Raw genomic sequence first — 14,974 nt, 5'->3', positions numbered from 1 at the left:
TGACGGAGGCTGACAGGGACGTTCTTCTGAAGCTTGGGAGGCTTGCATTTAAACATCTGGAGGAAGGAAACATATTGTTCTACCAAGAAGACCTGGAGCGGTGTGGTCTTAATGTCACAGAGGCCTCGGTGTACTCAGGAGTTTGTACTGAGATCTTCAGAGGAGAGTGTGTGATCTTCTGTATGTGTGGTTTCATGATCGTAGGTCGTAGGACAGACAGCTGACGTCATTACGGTAAGCGTGCTGCGTCATTTCCTGTTTTCTTGCCACTGGTGGTGGTCGCTCTGCGAATTAGCTCCGCTGCTAAAACACAACTGTTTCTCTGTAGCACTACGGCTAAAATCACCGGTCTGTAGTTAAACACTCGCACATACCAACCCTTACTCTATCGTGCTTAGTGATTCTGTGTTATGTTTGAGCTCACCCTCGCAGCTCTATAGCAGCGATGTCTTCTCTCTCTCCCTGTTGCTCCACTGCTCTCTCTTGCTCCGAGTGTCTAATGTTTACTTACTCCTCTGCCTCCCTTAACAGTAGTGGTACATGTAATAAATGTAGTGTGTTGGTAGCGATGGAGGCTCGGCTTAGCGACTTAGAAGCTCGGCTCAGCAGTTTAGAAACTCCGTTAGCTGTAGTTAGCCGGCTCCCGCTAGCCGCGGAGCCACCTAGCTTATCACGTGGCTTAGCCTTAACTAGCAGTCCCCAGACTAGTCCCGTGCAGCCGGGAGCGCAGGGCAGCTGGGTGACAACCCGGAGGGGGCATAGTGCTAGACTTAAAAAGCCCACGATTAAAGAGCCACCAGCTCACGTTTCAAATAGATTCGCTCCACTCAGCGAGGCACCCGCTGATAAACAGACTCTGATTATTGGCGACTCGGTTCTGAGAAACGTCAGGTTAGCGACACCAGCGACTATAGTTAATTGTATCCCAGGGGCCAGAGCCGGCAACATCGAATCTAAACTTAAGTTAATGGCTAAAACTAAAAAAGGTAAATACAATAAAATCGTAATTCACGTCGGCAGCAACGACTCCCGGCTTCGCATGTCGGAGATCACTAAAGTTAATGTTGAGTCCGTGTGTGCTTTTGCTAAAACGATGTCGGACAAAGTAGTTTTCTCTGGCCCGCTCCCTAATACAACAGGTGATGACATGTTTAGCCGCATGTTGTCTTTTAACCGCTGGCTGTCGAGGTGGTGTCCTGTAAACGGTGTGGGCTTTATAGATAATTGCCTAACTTTTTCGACAAAACCTGGTCTTGTTAGGAGAGACGGCGTTCATCCCACTTGGGATGGAGCAGCTCTCTTATCTAGGAATATTACTCAGTCTATTACATGACAGCCCATAGTTGGGACCAGGAAGCAGAGCTGCAGTGCTAAACACTTCTCTGCGCTCCCTCTGGATCAATCACAAAACCCCATAGAGATTGTGTCTGTTCACCGTCCGATTAAATTATTGAAATTAAACAATAACAGAGCGAGAACTCCACACAAAAATTTAATACAAATAAAAACAACCTCTGAAACAATACAGGAAACCCAGACTTTTAAATGTGGTCTTTTAAACATTAGATCACTGGAAAAAAAAGCTCTTTTAGTTAATGAAATTTACATAGATTTACTGTCCCTCACTGAGACGTGGCTGCATCCTGATGAATATGTCAGTCTAAATGAATCTACTCCCCCCAGTCATATCAATTCACAGGTTCCTAGAGAAATTGGGCGAGGAGGTGGAGTTGCTGCTATTTTTAACTCCAGTCTAACAATTAATCCTAAACCTAAACTCAGCTACAAATCATTTGAATGTCTGGTTCTTAGTCTTCCACGCCAATCCAGGAACCACCAACAGCCAATCATATTTGCCGTAGTTTACCGTGCTCCCAGGGCTTATACTGAATTTTAAAAGGAATTCCCTGAGTTTTTATCAAACTTAGTCCTAAAGACCGATAAAATTATTATTGTTGGTGACTTTAATATTCATGTTGATAATAATAAAGATTGCCTTAGCGTAGCATTTATTTCAATACTAGACTCTATTGGTTTCAGTCAGTGTGTGCACAAACCTACTCATTGTGGTAACCACACACTTGACCTTGTATTATCGTACGGTGTCGGAATTGAAAATTTAACAGTACTTCCGCGCAATCCAGTTCTATCAGACCATAATTTAATAACCTTTGATTTTTCAATAACTGAATATATGCCACTAATAAAAAATTCATTTTCTAGATGTCTACCTGATAGTGCTGTAGCTAAATTTAAGGAAATAATCCCAATTACATTTAAACCCGTATTAGCAGTAGATATAAACAACAAATTCTTTAAAACCCTGAGCTCCATTGAGATCGACCACCTCGTCGATAGCTCTGCAGACTCATTACGATTAACATTAGACTCAATAGCGCCTCTAAAAAAGAAAAATGTCAAACATAGTAAATTAGCTCCGTGGTATAATTCCCAGACAAATGAGTTAAAACAATTATCAAGAAAACTAGAAAGGAAGTGGCGCTCCAGCAACAATGTTGAAAACCTAATAGACTGGAAGAATAGTGTTAAAGAATATAAAAAGGCTCTCCACAAAGCAAGAGCCGCCTACTATTCAAAACTAATAGAAGAGAATAAAAACAACCCCAGGTTTCTCTTCAGCACTGTAGCCAGGCTGACAGAGAGTCACACCTCCACCGAACCCAGTATTCCTCGATCCCTAAATAGCAATATCTTTATGACCTTTTTTAATGATAAAATTCAAACTATTAGAAATAAAATCAACCATCTCCTGCCCTCAATTGGCACTAATACCCTCCCAACAACAGAGATCTCAGAAACGGCTGAGAATCCTACCCATTACTTAGACAGCTTCTCTCTGATCACCCGTGATCAGTTTACCAAATTAATCTCAGGTTCTAAACCAACAACCTGTATCTTAGATCCCATTCCTACCAAATTACTTAAAGAAATTCTGCCCCTAATTGATAGTTTGTTACTTAACATCATCAATCTGTCATTATCATCAGGTTATGTACCACAGTCTTTTAAAATAGCTGTCATCAAACCCCTACTCAAAAAACCCACCCTAGACCCAGAGGTTTTAGCCAATTACAGACCAATATCTAATCTCCCCTTCGTCTCTAAAATCTTAGAAAAAGTTGTTTCCAATCAGCTGTGTGAGTTTCTCCGGGAAAATAATATATATGAAGACTTTCAATCGGGGTTTAGAGCCAATCACAGTACAGAGACAGCCTTGGCAAAAGTCACTAATGACCTTTTAATAGCCTCAGATCAGGGACTTGTGTCTGTCCTCGTTCTGTTAGATCTCAGTGCAGCATTCGACACAATTGACCATCAAATTTTATTACAAAGACTCAAACAGTTAATTAACATTAATGGAACCGCCCTTAACTGGTTTAAATCGTATTTTTCTGATCGCTCTCAATTTGTGCAAATTAATGATGAGTCATCTGTGCGCACCAAAGTTAACCATGGTGTTCCACAGGGCTCTGTGCTCGGCCCAATTTTATTCTCATTATATATGCTTCCACTAGGAAACATTATCAGGACACACTCGGTAAATTTCCACTGCTATGCGGATGACACCCAGTTATATTTGTCAATAAAACCTGAACAAAGTAATCAATTAACTAAACTTCGAACATGTCTCAAGGACATAAAAACCTGGATGACCCGCAATTTTCTCTTATTAAACTCAGACAAAACAGAGGTTATAATACTTGGCCCCAAACACCTTAGAGATGCATTATCTAATGATATAGCTGTGCTAGACGACATTGCCCTTGCTTCCAATGAAACAATCAGGAACTTGGGAGTGATCTTTGATCCTGATTTATCCTTTAATTCTCACTTAAAACAAATTTCTAGGACCGCTTTTTTCCACTTACGTAATATTTCCAAAATTAGACATGTCCTTTCCCAAAAAGATGCAGAAAAACTAGTCCACGCCTTTGTTACATCGAGACTGGACTATTGTAATTCATTATTATCTGGCTCCAGCAGTAAGTCGTTAAAGACTCTACAGCTTGTCCAAAATGCCGCAGCACGTGTCCTGACGAGAACAAAGAGAAGAGAGCACATTTCTCCAATATTAGCGTCGCTACACTGGCTTCCAGTTAAATCTAGAATAGAATTTAAAATTCTCCTCCTCACCTTCAAGGCCCTTAATAATATGGCACCTTTTTACCTTAAAGAGCTGTTAGTACCTTATAAACCCGCTAGAGCACTCCGCTCCCAGAATTCAAGCCTACTTGTCGTCCCTAAATTCTCTAAAAAAAGAGTAGGAGCCAGAGCTTTTAGCCATCAAGCCCCTCGGCTGTGGAATAATCTACCACTTTCAGTTCGGGAGGCAGATACCATCTTTTCATTTAAGAGTAGACTCAAAACCTTCCTTTTTGATAAAGCTTATAGTTAGAGCTAATTAGTGCGCCAGAACGTTACTTGTTCTATTTTATGACACATGACACACGGAGCTTCTCTTTCCAGCTTCTCCTTCCTCTTCTCCATCCCTATCCCCTTCCCCGGAATCCCTTTGCTTTATCACCCGCAGATCCAGGGCCTCTGTGGCCGCACCATGGATTGCGGTTTGTGGATCGTACACCGGGGGTCGCTGTGGTGGATCCATTGTGGCGGATTCTGGGCTGATCGTGGTGCTGGTGGCGGACCCTGTGTCGCGTTGGCATTGGGCACGGGCGGTGGACCAGGACCGCGGTGGTGGCTTGTGATGGGTCCTGGTGGGCGGCGGTGGACGGTGACTGAGGACTGGAGTGCCGTCTGGTCTGGATGGTGGATCGTGGTCTAGATGGTTGCTGAACATGGACTGTGATTGCAGCGGGACTGCTTGGCATGTCATGTTGGGGTTGTCCTTCGGGATGTCTACCCTCATCAAATGCTGCTAGAGACTTTGATTATTGATGATGTTTTCCTGCACGTGGCATCTATTGCACTTCTGTCCGTCCTGGGAGAGGGATCCCTCACATGTGGCTCTCTCTGAAGTTTCTACATATTTTTACCCTGTTAAAAGGGTTTTTAGTAGTTTTTCCTTACTCTTGCTGAGGGTTAAGGACAGAGGATGCCACACCCTGTTAAAGCCCTATGAGATGAATTGTAATTTGTGAATATGGGCTATACAAATAAAATTTGATTGATTGATTGATTGATTGATCTTCCAGAAATCAGTCTACTGCTTTGTTCATCTGAGCGTTCAGGAGTTCTTGGCTGCAGTCTACATGTTCCACTGTTACACCAAGAGGAACAGAGAAAAACTCAACAACTTCTTGGGAACATGTGGGGACTCTGTTCTTGGATGACCTTCTGAGGAGAACCATGAAGAAATCCCTGACCAGTACAAATGGTCATCTGGACCTGTTTGTTCGATTCCTTCACGGCCTCAGTCTGGAGTCCAACCAGAGAGTCTTAGGAGGCCTGCTGGGTCGGAGAGGGAACAATCCAGAGATCATCCAGAGAGTCATCAACAACCTGAAGAAGATGAAGAGTGATAACATTTCTCCTGACAGAAGCATCAACATCTTCCACTGTCTGACTGAGATGAACGACCACTCAGTTCATCAGCAGATGCAACAGTTCCTGACGTCAGAAAACAAATCAGAGGAGAAACTCTCTGAGATCCACTAGTCAGCTCTAGCCTACATGCTGCAGATGTCAGAGGAGGTTCTGGATGAGTTGGACCTGGAGAAGTTCAAAACATCAGTCCAGGGTCGACGGAGACTGATCCCAGCTGTGAGGAAATGCAGGAAGGCTAAGTGAGTCCAGACATGATCAATAACATGTTCAATCTGTGGAGATGAGTCGCACTTCAAATACACTCCTCATTGTTTGTTCTGTATTAAAGTGTGTTTTCTGGTTTAATTCTCACAGATTTGATATTTTCTTTAATTACAGACTCTGTGGTTGTGGATTCTCAGAGACTCATTGTGAAGTCGTAGCCTCAGCTCTACAGTCAGACCCCTCACATCTGAGAGAACTTGATCTGAGGCTGAACGAATTGCAGGATTCAGGAGTGAAGCCACTGTGTTCTGGACTGGTGTGTCCAAACTGTCGATTGGAGACTCTGAGGTCCTTAAATCCTTCTTCACTTTTCAGAATTTCTTTCTTATTGGGTCATTATTTTTTTGAAATGTCTCAGTTCTGCTCTGCTCACTGTCCCTCAGTCATTTGTCTCTCACCCACCCTTTACAGCCACGTCCACCTCATCAACTCCATTCACCTGCACTCCCCTGCCCCTGATCACTAAGAAAGTGTCAGTAAATAACATGTGGACTGAGGCCGAGCACCCATCTTCCTCAGGTTTACAAAATAAAACACATTCTTATTGAAACACGTTGGAAAGTAGATAAGTAAAGAAACAAACAGGAAGTGACTGTCAGGAGCCATCCCTACTTTAAACAGTGTTTAATTACACAAACCTGCTCAGTGACCAACACACAGAGAAGAAGGTGATGAATGAAACAATGGTCCAACATGTCTGATCTGATATTTATCTTCAGGTCACAGACTGGACTGAGGCTAGCAGCATGTTGAGAGTCTTGACATGATGACGATCCACAACAACAGGAGGACACATTCAAATATTCATATTTCTTTATCCAGGTTGTATCAGTGCAGACTGTCAGAGATCAGTTGTTCTTCTCTGGCTTCAGCGCTGAGGTCAAACCCCTCTAATCTGAGAAAACTGGATCTAAGCTTCAACGTCCTGCAGGACTCAGGAGTGAAGGAGCTGTGTGGCCTCCAGTCCAACTTGTTGACTGGAGGCTCTGAGGTCAGTTCACTGACTGACTTTTGTAGATCTCATATCTATAAAAGAGCATTTATAAACAGTTGATCTCATTTAATTATAATTTAACACAATTCCTCTTCATACATAACATAAATCCATTCATTAATTAATCTCTGACATTTTAAATATTCAGCTACTTGTTAAAACACTGACTTTAGTTCTGTATTTCCTAAACTGATATGCAGGACAGAACCGGGTCCAAATAATCTATTTTTACTGAATCAGGATTCGTTATTCCTTATCCAGGTTGAAGGGCTGCAGTCTGTCAGAGATCAGCTGTTCTTCTCTGGCTTCAGCTCTGAGGTCAAACCCCTCTCATCTAAGAGAACTGGATCTGAGAGACAACAACCTGCAGGAATCAGGAGTGAAGGACCTGCTTGATCTAATGCAGAGTCCAACCTGTCGACTTGAGACTCTGAGGTCAGTAGATGGTTGGAGTCAGTCCACGCTGCTTTCATCAGTATTTTACTAAACACAGTCAGTATCACAGTACAGATCCAGGGTTTGTGCTTCCAAGCCGGATTTGTGGTTATCAGGTTTAAATGTTTCAGTCTGTCGTGGCAATTTCTACAATCCCACTCTACCAACGAGGAACGAGACACCAATCTCTTACAGTATTATCACACTTTAATACTCATAGCATTGTGCAAACGACAAAGGTTAGTATGTAATATCCACACCGATGGGAAACAGTTCTTTGTCTTTATTCATTTGGCTCACCCCTCCTATTCTGGTTGGGGTTGTTACAAGGTCAAATGTTGGGATCTTCTGATGACATGAAAACAACAATGCCTAGTTAAAGCAATCAGGCCAAGATTCATCCAGTAGAACAGGATACAGCTTGATCAAGGTTACATTATATGAGATTCAATCATGATCAATCAGAGGGGAAATAAACATGATCATATTGTGGTCAAATGTTACATTTGGCTTACAAGTCCTACGAAGCTCGTCCACTTCTTAACGAGGTAAATATCCATGGTAACTTCTGATGAACAGCTATCCTGCTCCAGGTTAAGTTGGAGATCAACCCGTTTAAAAGCTCCGCCCACTGACCAGAGTGACTCTACACTGTTGTGTGGTGCACACTCTCCTTAAGGGACGGATAAGGGAAATTTAAATCAACGTCTGGTTGGTTCAGTTGATCTCTAACTCACCCAGAACATCTCAATCTCTCCAGACTCATCCTGTCACCAAAACATCAGATGCACTCAGTCAGCTTCCTGAAGACAGGTCCATGTGTTTCTATTGAATAGTGATGTCAGAGGTTTCCACCACAGTGTGTGTCCTCAGAGACAGTGTGTGTCCCCAGAGTCAGTGTGTTTCCTCAGGGACAGTGAGACAGTGTGTGTCCACAGTGACAGTGAGACATTGTGTGTCCTCAGAGACAATGAGTCAGTGTGTGTCCTCAGAGACAGTGTGTGTCCTGAGTGACAGTTTGTGTCCTCAGAGAGAGTGAGACAGTTTGTGTCCTCAGAGTCAGTGTGTTTCCTCTAAGACAGTGAGAGGGTGGATGTCCTCAAAGTCAGTGAGATAGTGTGTGTCCTCAGAGACAGTGTTTGTCCTCAGAGTTAGTGAGACAGACTCAGATCTCGTGACCTCGAGTTATTTATCCCGTTCACACGTTATCATGTCGTGGTCACATAATATAGTTTTTTTCCCCAAATGCCACCAGGGGGCACTGTAACTGACACATTGACGCAATCACAGATGTTTCACCAGCTACTCATCCTGCATTTAGCAGCTGTGACTGAGTTTCTTTTATTCTGTGTCCTCAGAGACAGTATGTGTCCCCAGAGACAGTGTCTGTCCTCAGAGTCAGTGTTTTTCCTCAGAGACAGTGAGACGGTGTGTGTCCTCAGTAATAGTGTGTGTCCTCAGTGACAGTGAGACAGTGTGTGTCCTCAGAGTCAGTGAGACAGTGTTTGTCCTCAGAGACAGTGAGTCAGTGTGTGTCCTCAGAGACAGTATGTGTCCTCAGAGACAGTGAGATAGTGTGTGTCCTCAGAGACAATGAGACAGTGTGTGTCCTCAGAGACAGTGAGTTGTTCTATGTCCTCAGAGACAGTGTGTGTCCTCAGAGTCAGTGAGACAGTGTGTGTCCTCAGAGATAGTGTTTGTCCTCAGAGACAGTGAGACAGTGTGTGTCACATCCTGAGATTCAAACGTTTCTTATCAAGAATCTTCTTCTCTTCCACTCGTCTTGTTAGTAAACAATAGAATCAGATCTCGTGGCCTCGAGTTATTTATCTCGTTCACACACGTTATTATGTCGTGGTCACGTAATATAGTTTTTTACCAAATGCCACCAGGGGGCGCTGTAACTTACACATTTACACGATCATAGATCTTTACCAGCTGTTCTTCCTGCATTTAGCAGCTGTGACTGAGTTTCTTTTATTCTGGATCATGTGTTTTTCTCTTCTGATTTGTATTATAGAACAGTTTGATCCTGGTTGTGAAATATGAGGCTCTACTTTCAGTCAAACTGTCCATGCCTCTGATTGGTTACACACAGTAAACCCCGCCCCTTTTATCTGCAAGCTCAGATCTCAATGGGGAAAACCTGAGTTAACTTAACGAGTTGATAACCAGCGTCATGTGACCACTTAGCCTGACTGTGTCTGTCAGGTTCAATTGAGCTGGACCTCAGAAAGATCTCCTAGACATTTTGAAGTGTTTTCGTAGTTCAGGCCTCAGTGTTTCCTCAGTGAAGCTGTGAGAGGAAAATGAGGACAGATGTCAGGATTGGACAGAGACACAGAGAGACAACAGTCGGCCAATCAGACGAGCCTCAAGCTGCTTGGGTTCATGTGATCGAGTTGACGTGAAGACGACAGTTGTTGTTTTCATGTGAACAGGAAATGAAGCTGGACCACAGCTGACAGCCTCAAACGAGGAACAGAGACGGTGTCGTCTTCATCCCATCTGAGACACTTTGTTCTCTCACTTCATCAGTGAAGAACTGATCAGGTGGATCTTTGTCACAGCTCTGAGATCAGTGGGACTGAAGCCTCTCCTCATCAGCATGGTAACCAGGAGCTCTTTATACAGAGCAGAACCTCTGCTGAGGTCCATCTGTCTCCTCTGGTCCCAGTTTGTCAGAATAAGATGTTCATTAAACACACAGTGAAACATGGCTTCACCTGTAACAGCAGTAAATCCACCTCTCAGGTGTCCACTCTGAACTTTGACATGCAGAGGACACACACTGAGCTCTTAGCGTGTTCATTCCAACACGTGAACATGAAGCAGAGAGGAAGCTGCTCTACCTCTGAACAGGACTGAAGTCCCTGCTGCTCTTACAGGATGTGCTGCATCACTTACTCACAGCTGATGAAGTGAGTCTCTGTGACACTGATGTCTTCTTCTCTCAACAGGTGGTGATCTTCGTGGAGGTGAGTGTGAAGAGGACAGTGTGTGTGGACGGAGGCTGAGCTGTGTCCTGAGGATCCAGAGGCTGAAGCAGCATTAGCTTGTGTGTAGTATCCAATCTACACAACCCCTACTCTGCATGTGAGATGAAGCCGGAAGACTCTGAGAAAACACGGAGAGAACATGCAGACTCCACACAGGAAGACCCCATCTGAACCGGATTCAAACCAGCAACCTGCCCTGATTGTGTTTATCCACATGAACAATGTGTTTATTGAAATTACACAACGCAAGCATATATAAGAATAGAATATATAAACCCTCTGTAAAGAGTCACGTACAGTGTATTTAAGTTTGTCTTCATTATTTTCCACCTTTGTCCCTCAGTATTTCTCCGTGTGTAGAACCACATTCTGTGTATATGTTTGTTTATGATCTTAAAGTTCCTGGATTCACGTCACAAATTGATTTAGTTCAACACAAAGTTCGACACATTGAAATCACTTTGAGTTTAAAATCAGAGTTTTGTCTTTGACGCAAAAGGTCAAAACTCTGGACTTTACCCTCGTGTTTTCCCTGCTTCTCCATTCTGATGGCTGTGAGCGTTTGGGTACTGATTGAACTAACCACACACACACACACACACACACACACACACACACACACACACACACACACACACACGTCCCCCCTCTGCTTGAAACACACATACGGGCGCACACGCACGCGCACAGCCCACCACACATCAGCACGATTAAGATTGCCAATAGAAAAGCGAACAGCCCTTGCATATGTATTTGTCACACCCGAGGCACTTTGTGTGAGTTTTACAGTCCTGCCACAGAGGCTGCGGCGGCTGCGACGACCGGGAGGCCGGACCCTGGGGTTGTTGTTGTTGTTGTTGTCGTTGTTGTTGTCGTTGTTGGTGCTGCAGGGTTAGGGCCGGAGGGGTGGCCGGACTCTCGGACGCTTGGGTCGTCTCGTTCGCGGTCAACGTCTCTCAGCTCGGCCGCTTTCACGGCCTTCACGACCACGGCGGACGCCTCGGTGCGGGGGACTTGCTGCCTCCGCGCGATGTACGGAGCCACGAGAGCCTTTCCCAGCTGCTCGAGGAACACCCTTCGCTTGTTCCGCTTGCCCGGCATCCAGTCGGGGTTGACCTCTCGCCATACCACGAAGGAGTTGTAGGAAGAGACGTCGAGGATGTTGTGGAAGACGACCAGGGTTATGCGCGCGGTCATCCTCCGGCAGCTGTACATTCCGATCAGCTTGTCCAGGTTGTCCACGCCTCCTTTGTTGCGGTTGTAGTTTGTTGCGGTCGCTGACGTCGGTCTCCGAGCGTCGGTCAGGAGCACCACGTTCCTGTTTTTCTTCTTCGGGACGTAAGACACCAGAGTGGTGGTGGGCGTGAAGGCGAACACAGAGGAGAACACCGCTTGTCCCTTGACCGCAAGCAGCCGGGGCGGGAGCTCGGGCTTGTTCTTCCGAACCGTGCCGACCACGATGATGTTCCTCCCCAGGAGCTGCCGCGCCAGTTCGTAGGAGGTGAAATAATTGTCGCAAGTGATGTTGCGCCCGCTCAGTCCCTCCGTGACGTCGAGCAGGACCTGTGTCCCCAGGTTCCTCTTCGGGCACCCGCCGCTTGGCTTTTCGGTGTAGACTTGCATCTTCCAAGCGTCACATACTTCACATATACTCATATTATTTAATTTAATATTCCCCACTCCTTCACCCTGTAAACTGCTGCTTCATTTGACCATGTTATATGTCATACATATATTCATATTATTGAATTTAATATTCCCAACTCCTTCACCCTGTAAACTACTGCTTCATTTGACTATGTTATATGTTACGATGTTATATGTTATATGTTATATAGTATATTATTTTTCTTTTTTGTAAAATCGTCTACTGCGTAGATGTTGCCTGCCATGTCACAAGAATTTCACTGCTCCGATGACGCTGTCATTGGTGCATGTGACAATAAACTAAACTTTGAACTTTTTACTTTGAACCTGTTATACTTGAGCTATGCTCTGCTCTTTGGGAAATATCACGTGGGACATGCCTCAATAGCTATTCAACAGTTCAAGGTCTTCTGCATTAAGAGCTGATGAGGGTGAATGTTTTGTTGGGGGGGTCAGATGTGAGCTGTCACATCCTTCTGACTGACGCGGCCTTTTTTTGATTCCGTGACAGGAACTCTTTGCAGGATGATTTGTCTTGTGTGGAACCTGTTTCTCAGGCATGTGATAGTTTGATGTGGGTCTGTAGAAATGCAGTCTCTCCCTCTTGTCCTCTTCTTCACTCTCACAGACCAGAGGGGTTGCGTTCAGGACTTCTCTCACAAACTTTTCATCCACAATCCCAACTCTTGGTAATATGGATTGTACTAATGTTGCAGATTCACCTGGTTTGTTCTCATGTTTCTACTGCAGTAATTTCCAGATTATATTGACTTGTAGAATAAAATGTTATGCTCCTGATCTTAACAGTGATGGTACATGCAGTCGCTCTTTCCCATTTTTATAGTTTTTTATTCTTGTAATGATCGTTCACCATTAAATACAGTGTAGTGAAGGTGTTTGTATGGGTGCGACTTTACTTCAACCATTACACACCATAGCTAACTTTTGCTTTGCAGTAAAACGTTGCAGAGACTAAATAAGAGATGTGGATGTAATCAATGTCAGGAAATTCAATTCATTCATTTAATAACAGGCCCCAATCTACACAACATTAGACAGAGAAACTGAATATAAAACATAAAACGGCAAAACAATTTTACACAAAAATAAAAACATTAAATAAAAATATATATATATATTATAAAAAATATATATGGCACTGAATCACAACACATTACACATGATGTTTCAATCCTTTGCCTCAGGAAATTTTATCCAACTGGACTTCTTGGAATTTCAAATAAATACCCTTGATGGAGGTTTTCTGTCTTGTTTAAAAGGGAGGTGGGTTGAGATTGGAGGTAGGCTGTAAAAAATGTCAGGCAGCGTGGCTGGTCAGGACAGATCCCGAACCTACAACAACGATCACAGCAAACAAAAATACTTTCAGCCACAGCGAATAAGGTTGTACCTCCTCCTGAGGAATCACTGTTATCAATTCCTCTTTCAGATTGTGATCACAGTCCTCTGCTTGCTTTCTGCTTAGTTCCAGCTGAGCTTCCTCCAATTGGTCCTTCAGATCACGGGCGGATTTTCTCAAATCCTCTGTGAGTAAATGCTGCTTCTCTATGGTTTTCTGACAGTAATCAATTTCCCTCCTTTGCTTTGTTATGAGCTCATCTTTATGGAGGATGAGCAAATCAGCTTCATAAAGTTGGCACAAAAGATTTCGCTCGCTTGTCTTTAGCGTTTCGTTCTCTTTGAATCGTTTGTCTCTCAGTGACTCAAGTCGGGCCAGTTCAGCCATAACGATGCTATTCTGCCGATTCAGGACTTCTTCATGTTCCTTTCTATTTTGCAGTGCGTTGGTCAACTTTTGGACTTCTGACTTCTCCATCAGAGATGTCGACCGAGTCAGCTCCTGTGTTCTCTTAACTTCATCCTTGATGGCTTCCTTAGCATCATCTAAATGGGACTTAAGAGTAAATAACTCTGCTCTCAATCTGGAAATCTCTTTCAGTTGATGTTCACTCTTTTTCTCAAGTTCACAATTCCTGATCCCTGCTTGTTGAGCCTCATGTCTCAGACTTTCCTCTGTCTCCTGCAGATCATGCACTGCCACCAACAGAGTATCGTTGATTGTCTCCAGCGTATCTGTCTGCTTCTCATTTTCAGCCAACCTCCGTGATAGCTTCAAACAGGTACTGTAGTTGTAGTATTCCTGTTGTGTTGCCAACCGATTTCTGTTGTCCGTATTCAGCATCTGAACGTGGTTCTCAAATTCAGACATCCTCTTCGAAAGGTCATGACAGGTACTGCCCTTGCAGCTTTCCTGCAGAATCAGCATTCTTGCAATTACATCATCTTTCTTTGTCTGCAGCATCTTAAATAGGTCCTCAAGCTCAGCTGTCTTCTGTGTTAGCTCATAGTAGGTAGTGCAGTGGTAGATTTCCTTTCCATCATCCATTGTTTCCACCAGTTGTTTGTTCTCTGTCCACAGTTTCCCTGCCAGCCGCTGTAATTCAGCCAGCTCCTCATGTAGCTCTGGATTGGTAACAGAGACACAGCTCTCCTCAAACATGGACGCGTCTGCACTCTCAGGCATGGTAATACTATGCATTGTTTGATATCCCTGAAGCGTTTTAAACTGTCTTGTACCACACTGCTCGTAATACTCGTACTGCTGTTTCGCTGACCAGTTGCTTTAGATAAATTATCCACTTGGTTCTTCTTCTTTGTTTGGTTATTGAGGGGGGAATACAAAATCATAGGACTGTGGCATACACATAGACTATATATATAAAGGGCATACATAGTCAAAGGACAGGGGCGCGCAGGACATCAGAGGACAGGAGCACACAAAATCAAAGGAGTGGTACTGGTATTGCAGTACCTCCAGGAGCGATGCAGCAACACAGTGGATGGCGTAATGCACCATGATGTTGGCATAAACCAAACAGTTTCAGTATACCTTCATATATACTTCCAAGCGATTTTGGTTGTTTTGTGTAGATTCCTGCTCAGCAATAATGTTATTAAAGTCATTGTCATCTATCAGTAGGGTAGATTTAGTTAATGAGATATTTGAGACCCTGTTATAGAATTCTAAATATGAATGTTGTACTTTTTTTGTGGGCACAGAGAGGACTAAAGGGCAATGAAGGGCTGG

The 14,974-nt window shown here is 43.9% G+C and overlaps 1 protein-coding gene across 1 annotated transcript in view; it reads left to right on the top strand.

Annotated features, from left to right (window-relative positions):
- The window catches only part of LOC128444791 (NACHT, LRR and PYD domains-containing protein 12-like), a 41,134-nt gene extending 31,669 nt beyond the window's left edge, over nucleotides 1-9,465 (top strand). The window contains exons 10-13 of the mRNA XM_053427446.1: nucleotides 5,967-6,078; nucleotides 6,613-6,781; nucleotides 7,098-7,191; nucleotides 9,431-9,465. Of these exons, the coding sequence (XP_053283421.1) occupies nucleotides 5,967-6,078; nucleotides 6,613-6,781; nucleotides 7,098-7,191; nucleotides 9,431-9,465 (410 nt within the window). The remainder of the gene's footprint in view (nucleotides 1-5,966; nucleotides 6,079-6,612; nucleotides 6,782-7,097; nucleotides 7,192-9,430) is intronic.
- The last annotated feature ends 5,509 nt before the right edge of the window (nucleotides 9,466-14,974 follow it).

Source organism: Pleuronectes platessa, chromosome 7, assembly GCF_947347685.1.
Source record: "Pleuronectes platessa chromosome 7, fPlePla1.1, whole genome shotgun sequence".
Lineage (NCBI taxonomy): Eukaryota > Metazoa > Chordata > Actinopteri > Pleuronectiformes > Pleuronectidae > Pleuronectes > Pleuronectes platessa.
The sequence above is the reverse complement of the archived record's forward strand: the minus strand, read 5'-3'. Positions and strand labels throughout refer to the sequence as shown.